The sequence below is a fragment of the Dromiciops gliroides genome, chromosome 3 (assembly GCF_019393635.1).
Source record: "Dromiciops gliroides isolate mDroGli1 chromosome 3, mDroGli1.pri, whole genome shotgun sequence".
Taxonomy (NCBI): Eukaryota; Metazoa; Chordata; class Mammalia; order Microbiotheria; family Microbiotheriidae; genus Dromiciops; species Dromiciops gliroides.
The window spans coordinates 495,082,370-495,097,739 of NC_057863.1; the positions used below are offsets into that span (position 1 = coordinate 495,082,370).

Consider the following 15,370-nt stretch of genomic DNA (forward strand, 5'->3'; position numbering starts at 1 on the left):
TAGACTAGATGATTTTCGAAGTCCCTTCCCAACTCTAGATCCATAAACCAATGACACATTGAGTTATATATCACCGTTTGTAAATTTTTCTTTGAACAGTTGTCTTCCTTTCTCTTCCCTTCCCTTCCCTCCCCTTGTACTACCTACCTTACCAGAATATTATGAAGATCAGATAACACGGTGTGTGTGGATTGCTTTCAAACCATTAAGGCCCAACATAAATGTATACTATTTTTGGTTATTCACTAGCCAAAGTGAGAGAGAAAAAAGTGTAAAGCAATTGGAAATGGGACTAAAAGCTGTAAAGGTCAAGAGAAGTACTTAATTAAAACACAGTTGTGAAAAGATCGGGAAGAGTTCGAGATGGAAGTAGGGGTCCCAACCACAAAAGAAGAAGTTAGCAAGCAAAATTTTCTAAAAGACATTTATCAGAGCCAAGCCTGTCTGCCCTTGTGCCAAGTAACTGACCAGAGGCTACCAGGGCAGTGGGAGTTAAGGATCTTCTTTGACTGTGAGGAAGGAAATAACCATTTATTTTTCACCTACTGTGGGCCAGGCATTGTGCTAAGTGCTTTACAAGTAGTATTGCATTTGATCCCTGGAAGGTAGGTGCTATAATTATCCTCATTTTACAACTGAGGAAGCTGAGGCAGACAGAAATTAAATACCAAATCTAGCACCACACAGCTAGTAAACAGAAGTCAGATTTGAATCCAGATCTTCCTAACTTCAGTCTCTGTTCTTTATCCACTGTGTCACCTAACTGCTTGAGAGAAACTGCCTCCCCTTCAGAAATAAAAATCAGGAGACAGTTTGTTGGATGGGAGAAAGGGAACCCTTGGGGAGCTTCTAACTAAATGTCACTAGCCCAAGTCAGTCAATAGAATTTCCCAAAGTACTCTCTCTGTAATGAATCCTGCATAAACATGGGGAAGATATAGTCCAAAAGAACAGAAAAAATGCAGAAGATATAGTTATTACCCTTATAGAACTTCAAGTATAGTGGGAGCACAAAATCATATGATTAATTCAATGAATTGAAGAACATTTTTATAAGTTAAGGTATCAATTAATTTCAAATCAATACATAAAAAAATTTTCCTTTTGTCCTTTTTTTTCTTTTTTATAAATCTGAGTAAATGCAAAGTTATGTAATGAACAAAGATGAACAAATAATATCTATCATTTACATGGTGTTTTGTAAACTTTAAAGCACTATATAAATGATCGATGTTATTATGTGATCCTCACAACAACCCCAGTTGTTAGATTCCCATTTTACAAAAGAGGAAGCTAAGGCTGAATATGGTTATGTGATCTCCCCAAGGTAACATACATAATAGTTTTCTGATGGAGGATTTGAACTTAGGTCTTCCTGACTTCAGATCCACTCTGCCCCCTAGCTTCCTCAGTAGCTATTTGTACTGTATTTGTCCATTACAGTGGTTCTTTCACTTTAAAGGATTATAATTAAAGTTAATGGTAAGCACTGTGTATGTACATCCTCAATTGATTATTTTGGTCTTAATATAAGTAATCAGAAAAATCTTGTTCACAGGACCAATTGTTAAAATCATCTCTACAAGTGCTAATACTGAAATCCCACCCCTTTAATATGGAGGAAGGGAGAAGCCTGTACCTCTAAAACAATGTTAACCAACAGTTCCAAAGGACTTAAGATAGAATATGTTATCTACCTCCAGAGAGAACTAATGACCTCTGTGTGCAGATTAAGGCATAGGGTTTTTTTTTCCACTTTATTTTCCTTCCTTCCTTCATTTCTTTGTTTGGTTTTTGCAACATGGCTAATATGAAAAATTGGTGTTGGTTGGTATTGTATTGCTTGCCTTCTGAATGGGTGGGGGAGGAGCTGGGAATAGGGAGATAATTTAGAAATGAAATTTTTAAAAATGAATGTCAAATAAAAAATAATAATAAAAGGGATTCCAAACACTAAGGAATATTCTACAGCATGGCCTGCTTTCTAAAGTGTTAGCTTCTGAGCAAAAACTAGGGATGTTTACCAAGCAATTTTAAGAAATGGTACAAATGTCAGGAATAAAGCATGCCATCAACTTAATGGTTCTGTGAAATGATAGAAATGCCAGGGGAAAAAAAGTAAATGATTTCAGAACATCAATAAGGGATGGTGTAAACCATTTGTACAATGAACAAAGGAGTGGTCAGTGTGTGGTGAGAAATCTGAAAATGTTTCAAAATTATTTTTGAGGTTTCAAAGTTATGTTTGATGGATTGAATGAAAAAGGAGAGAGGAGAGCATTATGGATATTATCTTATTGTCTCAATTGGATATTATCTCATTTGAGCCAAGTTGGTAGTATTGTCTATAAAGTGCTGAAGCCTGGAGTTGAACCTGAGTTCAAATCCAACCTCAAACACTCACCAGAAGTGTGTCCTTGGGCAAATCACTTAACCTCTGTCTGTCTCAGGTTCCTCAAGTAAAATGGGGATAATAATAGCACCTATGTCACAGGGTTGATATGAAGAACAAATGAGATAATATTTGTAAAGCACTTAGCACTGTGCCCAGCATAAAGTAGGGGTTATGCAAATGTCCCCCCCAAATGGATCCCATCTCCACACCCTCTGAAGGACCTTACTAATGGGAAAGGGAACAGAAAAGAACAAGTCGAGAAAGGCTCAGAAGGCCAATTTGCCAGGGGTCTGTGCTACAGAATAATAAGCAAGATGGTTGGACAAGTGGAGCTGGTGGAGGGGCCTTGAAGGTGAGACAGAGGTAGCTGTATTTCTTACATGATATAATATATTTAAAATACTTGCTGAACCTCAAAGTGTTACATAAATGCTACCATCATCATCATTACTTATCATAATTGGCGTAAATTTGTATTAAATTTATTCTGGGCTCTCAAGAAAGACAGCAGCCTACTGAAACTAGTTTTTCAGCCAAGATTTTTCTGGTGGGTGTGTGTTATATGGAATGGAAGAGAGTAAAGTCAAATGGAGAGAGACCAACTGGGAGATTATTACATTAAGCCCTCCTAGCATGGGAGGGAAAAGGCCTCTGCTAGAGGACATCCAGAAGATAAAAGATCTTTTTTTTTAAGATAATGTATAGCCTGGGTGGGGGTGGGGATGGGGGAACTAAGAAAGTACACAAAACAACAATAAGAACTAGGGAAAGCTAGGTGGCAAAGCAGATAGAATACCAGCCCTGGAGTCAGGAGGACCTGAGTTCAAAGCCAGCCTCAGACACTTACTAGCTTGTGTGATCCTGGACAAGTCATTTAACCCAGATTTTCTAAAACAAAGCTCTGCAACAATTAGAGCCCCATCATTGGAGGTATTTCAGCCAAGACTGAATGATCTCATTCTTGGTTCTTCTTATTAAGAAGGAAGGATGTACTATAGAAAAAGCTCTGGTCCTGGGTTCCAATTCTGCCTCTCAGGCTGTAATATAAGAAGATAGAATTAGATGTCCTTTGAGGTTCCCTTCAGCTCTTTTTGTGTACATAATTTTATATGTAGTTGTCTCCCTTGTTAGGACAGAAAACTCCTTTCTGGGCAGTGAATTTTCATTCTTTGTAATTGCATGCCCTGTGCCTCGAACATAATACAAGCTTAATAATAGGGTTGTTGGTTGACTGAGTCTATAATGATTCCTCAGAGATGCTATCAGAAAGAAGGATTCCTCATTGGGTAGGATGTGGGGTGAGATGATCTCCAAAGGCCTTTCCTCCTGGAACATTTAGTGATCCTAGGACTAAGAAAAAGAAAAGAAGAGCTGAACCCAAGAGTTAATGTGTATAAAGAATTGGCAGGACTTTTTGATGGGTGAGATTGAAAAGACAATGGGAAAAGAATCGACATCATTCTATATTTGCCTTCAACTTGCTCTATTATGGCCTCTCTCTCTCTCTCTCTCTCTCTCTCTCTCTCTCTCTCTCTCTCTCTCTCTCTCTCTCTCTCTCTCTCTCTCTCTCTTCTCTCTCTCCTCTCTCTCCTCTCTCTCTCATCTCTCCCTTCCCTGTCCCTCTCCCTCTCTCTCCTCCCCCCCTTTTTCTCTCCCTTTCTCCCTCCCTCCCCAGCTCTCTCTTCATCTTCTGCAAACCTTACATGAAAGGTTTGACAACAACAAATACCCCTAAAGCTTTAGCTTATTAGATATTTGCTTGGCTCAATTATAAACTCCCCAGGGGCAGGGGTCATGACTTGGTTTTCTTTATATCCCTACCACAGGGTACTGTGTCTCACCGTTCATGTAATAATCTCTCAAATGTCTGAAGAGGGGAGGAGAAGGGGAAGGAGATTGGGCACAGAATGGGGGTCTTCTCACTTGTGTAAGAATGTCTTTGTACATTTCCTGGCAAGACAAAAATATGCCCTCGTATTATGGCTCCTTGGGTGCTGCCAGTCCTTGGAGTGATGCCATCCTAGAAGAAGCAGATTGGCAAAAGAAAGGGCTACTGCAATGCTCACAGGCCCGGGGCACTCCCTCACCTGATGCCAAGTGTACAGCTTGCTTCCAAGCTGGCCCAGACAGAGTCATGCCCTGGTGTGACCCCCTCGTCTTCTGATGGATGGCCTTTCATCTGTCACACAGACACCCTCCGAAAGTCCCCATTTGTATCCTTGTAGATGCTAATCTCCTTAATGTACTGAGTTGAGCTTATCTCCCTCAGAGGCCTCTGGTTATTTATGTATTTCTGTCACTGACTCATTGAATCTATTTTCTTTTGCTTCCAATCATCTTTTATTGAGATAACTGAGAGGATAGAGCAGGTCCATAATGACCCTGGTTTATTGGCTCATTTTAAGACACCTCTCTAACAAAGCATAATTGTTGTACAGACTTGGAGAAAAGGCAGAGGGCTACTTGTATTTGCCAGGGAGTTGTGGTAGTTCCTCCGTTAGTAGAGGGGCTCTTAACCTGGGGTACCTGAATAGATTTCAAAGAGTCCATGAACTTAAATAAGGAAAAAAACATTTATTTTCATTTTTTATTTAAAAAAAAAATTTTAATGTTCACTTCTAACTAACATTGATCATTTTATTCCATTATTAATGTAGATAACATCATTATTCTGAGAAGGGGCCCATAGGCTTCTCAAGACTGCCAAAGGGGTCCATGGTCCAAAAAAGGTTAAGATCCATTGTCCTAGTGTAAGCCTGAAATTCATGTCTAAAGTCCCCCAGCCCTTCTCACTCACCACCTCCATCCTTTTTTTTCTTCCCCCAACAGTTTTTTTTTGTCTTTCTTCTTTTCTGGTTTCCTTCTCTCTGCTCCTCTCTCCTATTCCCTCACTCCTTCCTTCCCATATCCCGGCTCCTAGTCGGCCACTGTGAATTCCTGGCATCAGTAAAGGGGTGGAAAAATTGTTCCCTTTTCCTCCTTTCTCTGCAGCATGAAATCAGCATTTTATATTTTAACAAGAACTGGGAAGGGCAAGGAAAGCTTGATTAAGCCCAGCAGTTTCCTATCTCTTCGGGCATTTAGCAGCCTAGATCCTTTCTTCCATTCAAATATTTCATAAAGGCTCAACTCAGTTTAAAAATAGAATATAGAACTCTTTCTCTATGTGAATGATGTTTTTGAGTTTGGGTATCCTATACCCATTTCACAGGCCAAAAATCTGGGATAAGAAAAGAACTAAGGGTTTTTGTTTTACTTTGTTTTTCAATATCAGACAGAATCAGTGGAAAAGCAAGACACAGTACCTGGGTTCTTAACTCCTAGCATATCCTCTAAGGTCCTAAGATATCCCATGGCCTTTAGTAAAGAGAAGAGTCCCCAGACTTAGACTGAAAAATGCACCGGAGTGAATTTCAGACAATCAGGCTTGTAGTGGTAGCTCTGCCACTAACCAGCTGTGTGACTCTACCTAAATCATTTAACCTTCCTCAGTCTGTTTCCTCATTTCTGTAAAATGAAGTTTAAATGGAATGCCCCTTTTTCTCATATGGACAAACTGGGTTCAAACTTGAGTACTTCCCCTGAAAGTAATCTCATGTTTGCCTCTCCCCAAAGAATTTGGGCAGCTGTTTCATCCCTAGGTCTAATCTCAATGTTTTCAATTCCGTTAGAACCAAACTAACCACACGTTGGAACATAGAGCAAGTTTAGTATATTCAACATATGAAGGCAAGTACCAAAGTTCACGGTTAGAATTTGGCTCTCTGGTATCCTCACCTTCCCTGGGAACCAATATCTTGGCTCCTCAGTTAGGATGCTAGCCAGGGAGTACCTAATATTTCCTTCCTCTTCCTCCCCAACCAAGTTAGAAAGAAATTGGGACTGCTAGGGAATCAGCCCCACTATATTCATAAGCCCTTGACTCCCAGTGCTAGGAAAGGTGAAGGTCTAGGTTTGCTGTCCCAAATCATAGGCCTCAGGGCCAATTGCTTTAAACTTTGGCTTGAAGTAGGAACTGTCCAGCTTGATTTAGGAATTCCTCTATAGATCCCACCTCTGCTTTTCTCTGAATGGAATAAGGGAGAGAGTAATGGACCTGGAATCAAGAAGACCTGGGTAAAAGACTCACTTCTGACATATACCGTCTATGTGAACTGGGGTTAAAATAACACCCTCTAATACTATGAGATTAAACATCATAGAGGCAGCATAGAATGATGGCTAGAGTGCTAGAATTATAGTCAAGAAGACCTTTGTAGGGGTAGCTAGGTGGCGTAGTGGGTAAAGCACCAGTCCTGGATTCAGGAGGACCTGAGTACAAATCTGGCCTCAGACACTTGACACTTACTAGCTGTGTGACTCTGGGCAAGTCACTTAACCCTCATTGCCCCGCAAAAAAAAAAAAAAAAAAAAAGGACCTGTATAGCAGCAATACCACTATTAGGTCTTTTTCCCAAAGAGATTATAAAAAAGGGAAATGGAATACTATTGTGCTGTAAGAAATGATGAGCAGGCAGATTTCAGAGAAGCCTGGAAGGACTTACATGAACTGATGCTGAATGAGATGAGAAGGACCAGGAGAACAATGTACACAGTATCAACATTGTGTGTTGATCAACTGTAATAGACTTGACTCTTCTCAGCAATATAATGATCCAAGATAGTTCCAAAGGACTCATGATGGAAAATGCTCTCCAAATCCAGGAAAAAAAGAAAAGAACTGTGGAATCTGGATGCATATTGAACCATATTATTTTTGGGGGGTGAGGCAATTGGGGTTAAGTGACTTGCCCAGGGTCACACAGCTAGTGTCAAGTGTCTGAGGCCGGATTTGAACTCAGGTCCTCCTGACTCCAGGGCCGGTTCTCTATCCACTGCATCACCTAGCTGCCCCAAACCATACTATTTCTACTTTGTTTTTGTTTTTGTTTGTTGTTTTTCCTTTTTGCTCTGATTCTTCTTTCACAGCATAACTAATGCAGAAATATGTTTAATGTGATTGTACATATATAACCTATATCAGATTGCTTGCTGTCTTGGGGAAGGGGGAGGGAGAGAGAAAATTTTGAAACTAGAAATCTTATAAAAACAAATGTTGAAAACTATTTCTACATGTAACTAGAAAATAATAAAAGTACTTTTCTGATTAAAAAAAGAAAGCCTAGGTAGGGGACAGCTAGGTAGTATAGTGGATAAAGCACTGACCCTGGATTCAGGAGGACCTGAGTTCAAATTTGGCCTCACATGCTTGACACTTACTAGCTGTATGACCCTGGGGAAATCACTTAACCCTCATTGCCCTGCCAAAAGAGAGAGAGAGAGAGAGAGAGAGAGAGAGAGAGAGAGAGAGAGAGAGAGGAGAAGGAGAGAGGAGAGAGAGAAGGAGAGAGGAGAGAGAGAAGGAGAGAGGAGAGAGGGAGGGAGAGAGGAGAGAGAGAGGGAGAGAGGAGAGAGAGAGGGAGAGAGGAGAGAGAGAAGGAGAGAGGAGAGAGAGAAGGAGAAGGAGAGAGAGAAAGAGAAGGAGAGAGAGAAGGAGGAGGAGGAGGAAGAAGGAGGAAGAAGGAAGAAGAAGAAAAGGGAAAACAAAAGAAGACCTGGGTTCAAATCCTGACTCAGATACTTATCAAGTGTATGATTCTGTGCAATTCAAATAACTCTTCTGTGCCTCAGTTTCCTCATATGGAAAATGGACTCATTAACCTTTAAAATTCCTTCTAAAGCTCAGCACATTGCCTGTCACAGAGTATACACTTAATAAAAGCTTTTTTATTAGACTCAAGTCAACTTTCAGCTAGACAGCTCTGAACATATGATATAATATATCCCTACTACTACCTCACAAGGTCCTACAGTCCCTAACAGGATCCTGGGCCTCTTCTTCATGGTCAAGGAAGTCCTCAACTATCTACAAGTTTCTATTCTACCACTGTCTCTCTGTTCTGAGTTTGGTGCCTCTGAGGACAGTGTGACAACTTTTACAATGAGATAACTAGAATTAATGTTACCTCTATGCTATCTCACACATTTCCAGTTGTGCATATTCTGCTAACTTCCTGTCTCAACCAACTTCCCTCAACCTTTTCTTCTAGCCAAATTAGGGCAGTTGAATTCTATTCGGTTCTCCCTGATCTCAAAGTAAATGCTTCTGATGAAGTCAGCATTGAGGCTTTTTGATGCTGGGGGTGAAAATGCCCCACCCCTCTTCCACTGGCCTTGCCAGGTTCCACCATTGCTTAGTAATTAGGAATTGACCACAGAAATGATGCTGAGCAGCTTCAAGAACTAGAAAAACCAAAGGGGTAGGGGCGTATAGTTGGAAGCTATGGCTTCCAGTCCTGTTAGAAAGGCAAAATTCTAGGCCCCTGTTAAAAAGGGGATGGACTAAGTAATTTCTTAGGTCCCTTCAAGCTCTGACATTCCATAGTTCTATGATTCTAGAATTATAGTGTTCTCTGCATGAAGTTCTTAATGAAATTGGTCAAACACTTGCTAAGTGCCCACTAGTACGAGGGACTATTCTGGTCTTTGGGGATACAGAGAGAAAAACAAAATGTCCCTGCCTTCAAAGAGTTTATGCTCTACTCAGGAAATCCTATCGACCACCAAAGAAACAAAGAGGTTCTCCAGTGCAGGAAAGGGAGAATCTCAACTGCTCCTACAGAATTTCCTTGCTCTCCTTTTTTCACAGAAGACTTCTAGGAAAAGGGCATAACAGATGACAGTGATAAAATCCCACATTCCAGGGGGAAGCCATGTAGGCCAGTTATTTACTGCTAGGTGCCCAAGCTCTGTCCCACTGATATAAATGCCACAAATAAAACACACTCCCAGCTCAGCAAGCAGCATCTATCTTTCTTGGGGTGATGCTTGGTAGTTTGGGGCATAAATCCAAATCCCTCCCCACTGGGGGGAATAAACATCTTCCAGATGGATTGGTGTTCATGGAGGTTCCTTTCTCGAGGGGAATCTCAAAACATCTGGCTGGTGCAAACTCTGTGGTATGACCTGGTAGGGCTTCTTGTTCCCTCCAAGTAAGAAGAGGAACCTGTGACCCAGCCTGAGGCTCCTGCCAAGCCCCACAGTAGGGTACTCATTTGTTTGGCTAAATGAAGTTTGTTTTTAATTACCTATGCCAAATGCCCAAAGTGCATTTTGGAAGGGTAATGAAGCATCGTTTTTAGGATACTCTATGTACACACACGCAAACACATACATATTATGTGTGTATATATATATATATATATATATATATACACACACACACACACACACACACACATACACATCTGCACAAAAATGCATGCATTTGCACACATGGACATATACATGCATACACATACATATACCCAATCCGATATTTGCAGGGAAGTAAATAGAGATTAAAAAATAATTTTTAGTCTGTTTCTGACAACATCAAACAGAATTTATTAAGTCAATGTTATGTACAGATCTCAGAGTTGACAGAGAGATAGAAAGAGATAAAGATAGAGACAGAGATAGAGAGATGTGTATATATATATTATATGTACACATGTACATCACACCCCACCACACACACACACACACACACACACACACACACACACACATGTTCAAATCCTGCTTCTAAAACCTTCTAGTTGTGCGACCCTAGGAAGTGACTTAATTCCTTTGTTTATTGCTGAGTCATTTCAAGAGTGTCTGACTCTTCATGACCCCATTTAGGGTTTTCTTGGCAAGATGGTAAGGGTAAAGGATCCGAGAGCAGTAGAAGAACGAGGTGTAGACTAAAAATTCTTTGTCATGTCTGGACTTAGGAGCAGATCAGAGAAACCAAAGCATGTCTTACCTCTGTCTTCCTCCATTTACCGATCCATAAAATAGAGATAATAACACCACCTACCTTATAAGGTTGTCATGCAGATAAAATGAAATATTTGTAAAGTGCTTTGTGAACCTCAAAGCTATAATGCTAGCTATAATGAAAATGGGACAGGTAGGTGGTGCATGGATAGAGTGCTGTGCCTGGAGACAGAAATACTCCTCTTCCTGAGTTCAAGTCTGTCCTCAGATACTTACTAGCTATGTGACCCTGAGCAAGTCACTTAACCCTGTTTGCCTCAGTTTACTCATCTGTAAAAAATGAGCTAGAGAAGGAAATGGCAAACCAGTCCAGTATCTTTGCCAAGAAAACCCCAGATAGGGGCTGCTAGGTGGTGCAGTGGATAAAGCACTGGCCCTGGATTTAAGGGGGACCTGAGTTCAAATCCAGCCTTAGACATTTGACACTTACTAGCTGTGTGACCCTGGGCAAGTCACTTAACCCTCATTTCCCTAGGAAAAAAAGAGAGGGAAAAAAAAAAGAAAACCCCAAATAGGGTCATGAAGAGTCAGACACAACTGAAAAACGACTAAATTACAACATCAGTAAGGCAGATGAGGAGGAAGATAACTATCTCCAGCCATGCCACATGGCATACTCGCCTCACACTGACTTGAAGATAGACTCCAGTCTTGGTTGGATAAGCAACCACATGTCCAAAAGAAGTTTTCCCAGGCATATGGGGAAAAAATGCTGCTACTGTTCATTAGAACACAAGCCAAACCATGGGCGTAGCACCTAAAACAGGCCACAGGCCTAGAAGAAATATAAATATGTAACCTCTTCTTTAGATCCCTTTTGGGTTATCTTTTCATAGAAAAACATTTTACTAGGTTTTTTGGAGATATTCAAAACATAGGCAGCAAGTCAGTCCTTGTATTCTCTTATTCTAGAATTTTACAGAAGAGTCCAAGAGATGGGAAGGGAAGATGGCTCTGGGATCTTTACAACTACTAGCAATGAATGGCTTTTGAAAATCTTGTAAACCTCCAAGAGTAAAACATTCAATTAATACCTCAGATCTTTGTGTGGGTCCATATGAATTATTGTGAAAGTGCTAGAGGTTCTGTGTTGATACCCTCAGAATTCTTCATCCTTTTCCCTCTTCATCATCTACAGTTTCCTACTAAACCCCTTTTATTTATGTTGAAATGTCCAATTTTGATTAATTCATTCATCTATTCATTTTCACAGTCATTATCACTGCCTCTCCTTTTAAAACATTTTTCTACTCGGTGGAAAAAGTCAGAAGTCATACATATTTTTGTGAATAAATTTGGTTTTATATGGGTTTCAGACATTCTTCAAAAAGTTCCTGAATCATATGTGTAAAGCATACATTATGACATTTTCCCTAATGGTTTTATCTTCTGTAAAGTTTTGGTTTATTTTCTAACAACCTTGTATTCCTAATCCCTTTATCTCCCTCACGCTTTCTATGGTCCAGTCATATTGGCCTATCTGATATTCCACACCATCTCTCATCTCTGTACCTTTCCTCTAGCTCTTCACCATGCCTAGGATGCACCTCTCCTTGGTTCTACATGCTGGAATCCCTGGTTTCCTTTATTCTACCTGCTATACAAGGCCTTTCTTAATCCAGTCTCCCTCTTGCTCCTCCCATCTACTCATTCATTTTCATCAAGATTACCTTCTATTTAATCTCTATTGGCCTTACATGAATTTATATATGGATATGTTTGAATGTAAGTTTCTTAAGAGCACAGAATATTTTGCTCTTGTCTTTGTATCTTCATCACTTGGCACAAAGCCTGGCATATAGTAGGTAATTAACAGATGTTTTTTGATTGATTGAATATTCTTATCTTCTGCCCCCAGTTAGTAGAGTATTTACCCATTTGATTTTTTTCTTTCTAGAAGGTCAAGGCTTTGTGAGTGAGGATGAGTATCTGGAGATCTCTGGCATCACGCGGGACCAGTCTGGGGAATATGAATGCAGCGCTTTGAATGATGTTGCTGCACCAGATGTGCGGAAAGTAAAAATCACCGTAAACTGTGAGTTGTCATTTAAGGCTTGCTCTTAAGAAATGCGTGTGTGTGTGAGTGTGTATGTGTGTGTGTGTATGTTTGTGTGTGTGTGTGTATGTTTTGGGGGGGGTGGGCAAAAAAATGGGAAAGGAAAGCAAAGGAAGGGTTCTCACCTTTCCAATTGATTGAATGACACAGGGTGTTATCTTTAGTTAAACACCCTATCAAGATGCATATTCCCATATTCATCTCTGTCTGTATTTTCTCTTAAAATCAGAACAGCTTCTATAATTCCTACTGATATTTCAGGCGGGTTGTTTTCTATCTGTGGGCACCAAGTTGTATCCCTCCCTTACACACTTCATTAAAGCAGTACTGGTTTGGCAAGAAATATCATTAGGAAACTCACTGGCATCATGGAAGTCCTCCCTCAGCAGCTCCTTTATGATCTAACTGTATTTACTTTGCAGATCCTCCCTATATCTCAAATGCCAAGAATACTGGGGTGTCACTGGGTCAGAAAGGCATCCTCAGGTGTGAAGCTTCTGCTGTCCCCCTGGCTGAATTCCAGTGGTTCAAGGAGGAAACCAGGTACCCATAAATAAGAGATGGGGATACTCTGAAGTTAAGCTGAGAGATCGAGATATCTCTTTTGAGTTCAAGTCCCTTTGTTTACTAGTGGAGGTAATGGAAGAGGAAGGTGTAGAGAGAGCAAAAATGTTCTTACTGTAGGCATCTCCCACAGTGTATCTCCTTGTTGAGCTGGAAGGAATTTGCTGGAACTTATGTGTTATGATAGCTTTTTAACAGTTTGTATTAGAGGACTTTGTTCAAAATCTCTTATTCTGTACAAATATCCCGACTTTTAGTGATGGAATGCCTCTAGGATCTGGGTTTGAAATGTATCTCCAACATTTCACTTTGTGACCTTGGGCAAGTCATTTAATCCACTCGGTCTTCAGTCAGTCAGTCATATAGCTTTTTATTAAGTTCCTACTGTGTGCCAGACACTGGGCTCCCCCCCGCCAAAAAGAGAGAGAGGGAACAAAAAGATTGTCCTTTCTCTCTAGGAGTTTACAGTCTAGAAGGGCAGACAACATACAGAGGATTATGTACAAACGAGACAGATTCAGGATAAATTGCAGGTAGTCTCAGAAGCAATGCATGAAGATGAAGGTAGACTGGGATAGGCTTCTTGCAAAAGGTTGGACTTTGGTAAGATTTGAAGGAGGTCAGGGAAACTAGGATTGATCAATGAGGAAAAAGAATGTTCCCCACATCAGAGACAACCAATGAAAATGCTCAGTCTGGAAATGGAGTGTCATGTATAAGAAGCATCAAGGAGGCTGGGGTCACTAGGTCACAGAGTATATTGGCGGGGAGGGCGAATAAGGTGTAAGAAGACTAGATAGGTAGAAAGGGACCAGGTTAGGAAGGGCTTTATAATACAAAGAGAGGATTTATATTTCATCCTGAAGGTAACAGAGAGAAACTGAAGCTGATTGAATGGGGAAAGATGTTGTATGACATGGTCAGAATTGATCTTTAGGAAGAAAAATTTGATAGCTGAGTGGAGAATGGATTGTAGTGGGTAGACACTTCGAGCAAGGAGATCAATCAACCATAAGGTTATTGCAATAGTCTAGGCATTATGCACAGTTAGCAGGTGTGACCTGGATGAGGATCCAATAAATGAGATATAAAATGGCTGGTCAGACAGGTAAGAGGAAAACCAGGAAAGAGCACTGTCCCAAAAATGTGGGAAGAAGAGAGTATTGCAGACAAAGGGGGTGATTAATAGTTTCAAAAGTGACAGAGAAGTTTAAAAACCGAAGATTGAGAAAAGGCTATTATTTTTGTCAATGAAGAGATTGTTATTGACTTTGGAGAGAGCAGATGAGATTAGAAGCCAAGCTTCAAAGAGTTAAGAAAAGAATGAAAATAAAATATATGGAGGCCCCTATTAAGGAGAGTTTTCTTGAAGAGTTAAGATGCAAAATGGAGGAGAGATATGAGACAATAGCTAGCAGGGATGGATGAATAAATTGAATGATTTTTGAGGATGGGGAAACATTTACATATTTGAAGGCAGAAGGGAGTTGGCCAATAGAAAGAATCAATTTAAGTTTACTGAAAAAGTGGGGGAGATAGAGGAGGCAATCTGAAAAAGAGACATCACTTATGCAGACACAAGGGTTTTCCTTGGCAAGGAGAAGGGTCACCTCTTCATGTAAAATAGGTGAAGGCATTCAAGTGGCTTTGAAGTGGGAGAAGGAATCTGAGTGATGTGAGATGAGGAACAGAAGAGCTCTCTCCGAATGGCTTCATTTTTTTTAGTAGAATATGGGGCAAAGGTCTCAGATGAAGGTTAGAGACAGGGGAGCTTTGGTATTTTGAAAGAGAGATTAAAAGGTTGGAAAAACCACAACAGAAAAAGAAAAACTGAAATGATCTGGAAAGTTTTAAAAGCATTGCCTTGCCACAGTAAGGATCCATTAAGGGTTACATAGCCATGTATACAGGGCCCAATCAACAGATTTCATTAATTTCTCTAGCTTTGTACACCAGCGCCTGTGAGTAGGAGTGAAGGCAGTAAATGGTAGGACTAGTACAAGACAAGATCTTTGATAGAATAAAGAAGCAAGAGATCTGGAAGAAGAGGACAGTGTCAAGTTGAATTAAGGATCACCAAGGAGTCAAGATGGAGAAGGAAGAAAAGTATGGTCAGTGTAGGAATGATGGCCAGGGAAAGAACTGAGGCATAAAAGGACTGGAGATTTCAGTGAGGATGAAGAATAGAAATCAGCATCAGAAGTAGAACATCAATAGACTGTTATCAGATTTAAAAAAAAATTATATCTGAAACATTTGTGGGTGATGGTAAGATCAAGGGTATGATAATTTCTGTGTATAGCTACAGTGAGATGGTGGAGAGGACTATAGAAAATTAGTAAATTGAGGAATTAAGAAATTAGGGTGTTTGAGGCAGTATCAATATACATGTTGAAGTTCCCTGGTATGAATAGATTTGAGGAGAAGAGGAAAATGTAGATTCAGGCACTGAAGTTATTTAGGAAAGAAGGAGAACATCTTGAAGTTCTGTGGGAAACGATGCCCAGAATGTT

General features: G+C 40.2%; 1 protein-coding gene across 4 annotated transcripts in view; it reads left to right on the forward strand.

Moving 5' to 3' along the window:
* The window catches only part of OPCML (opioid binding protein/cell adhesion molecule like), a 1,508,279-nt gene that overhangs the window by 1,469,509 nt on the left and 23,400 nt on the right, over positions 1-15,370 (forward strand). For all 4 annotated transcript variants that reach the window (XM_043991521.1, XM_043991522.1, XM_043991520.1 and 1 more), the window contains 2 exons: positions 12,135-12,272; positions 12,716-12,836. In XM_043991521.1, coding sequence (XP_043847456.1) covers positions 12,135-12,272; positions 12,716-12,836 — 259 coding nt within the window. The remainder of the gene's footprint in view (positions 1-12,134; positions 12,273-12,715; positions 12,837-15,370) is intronic.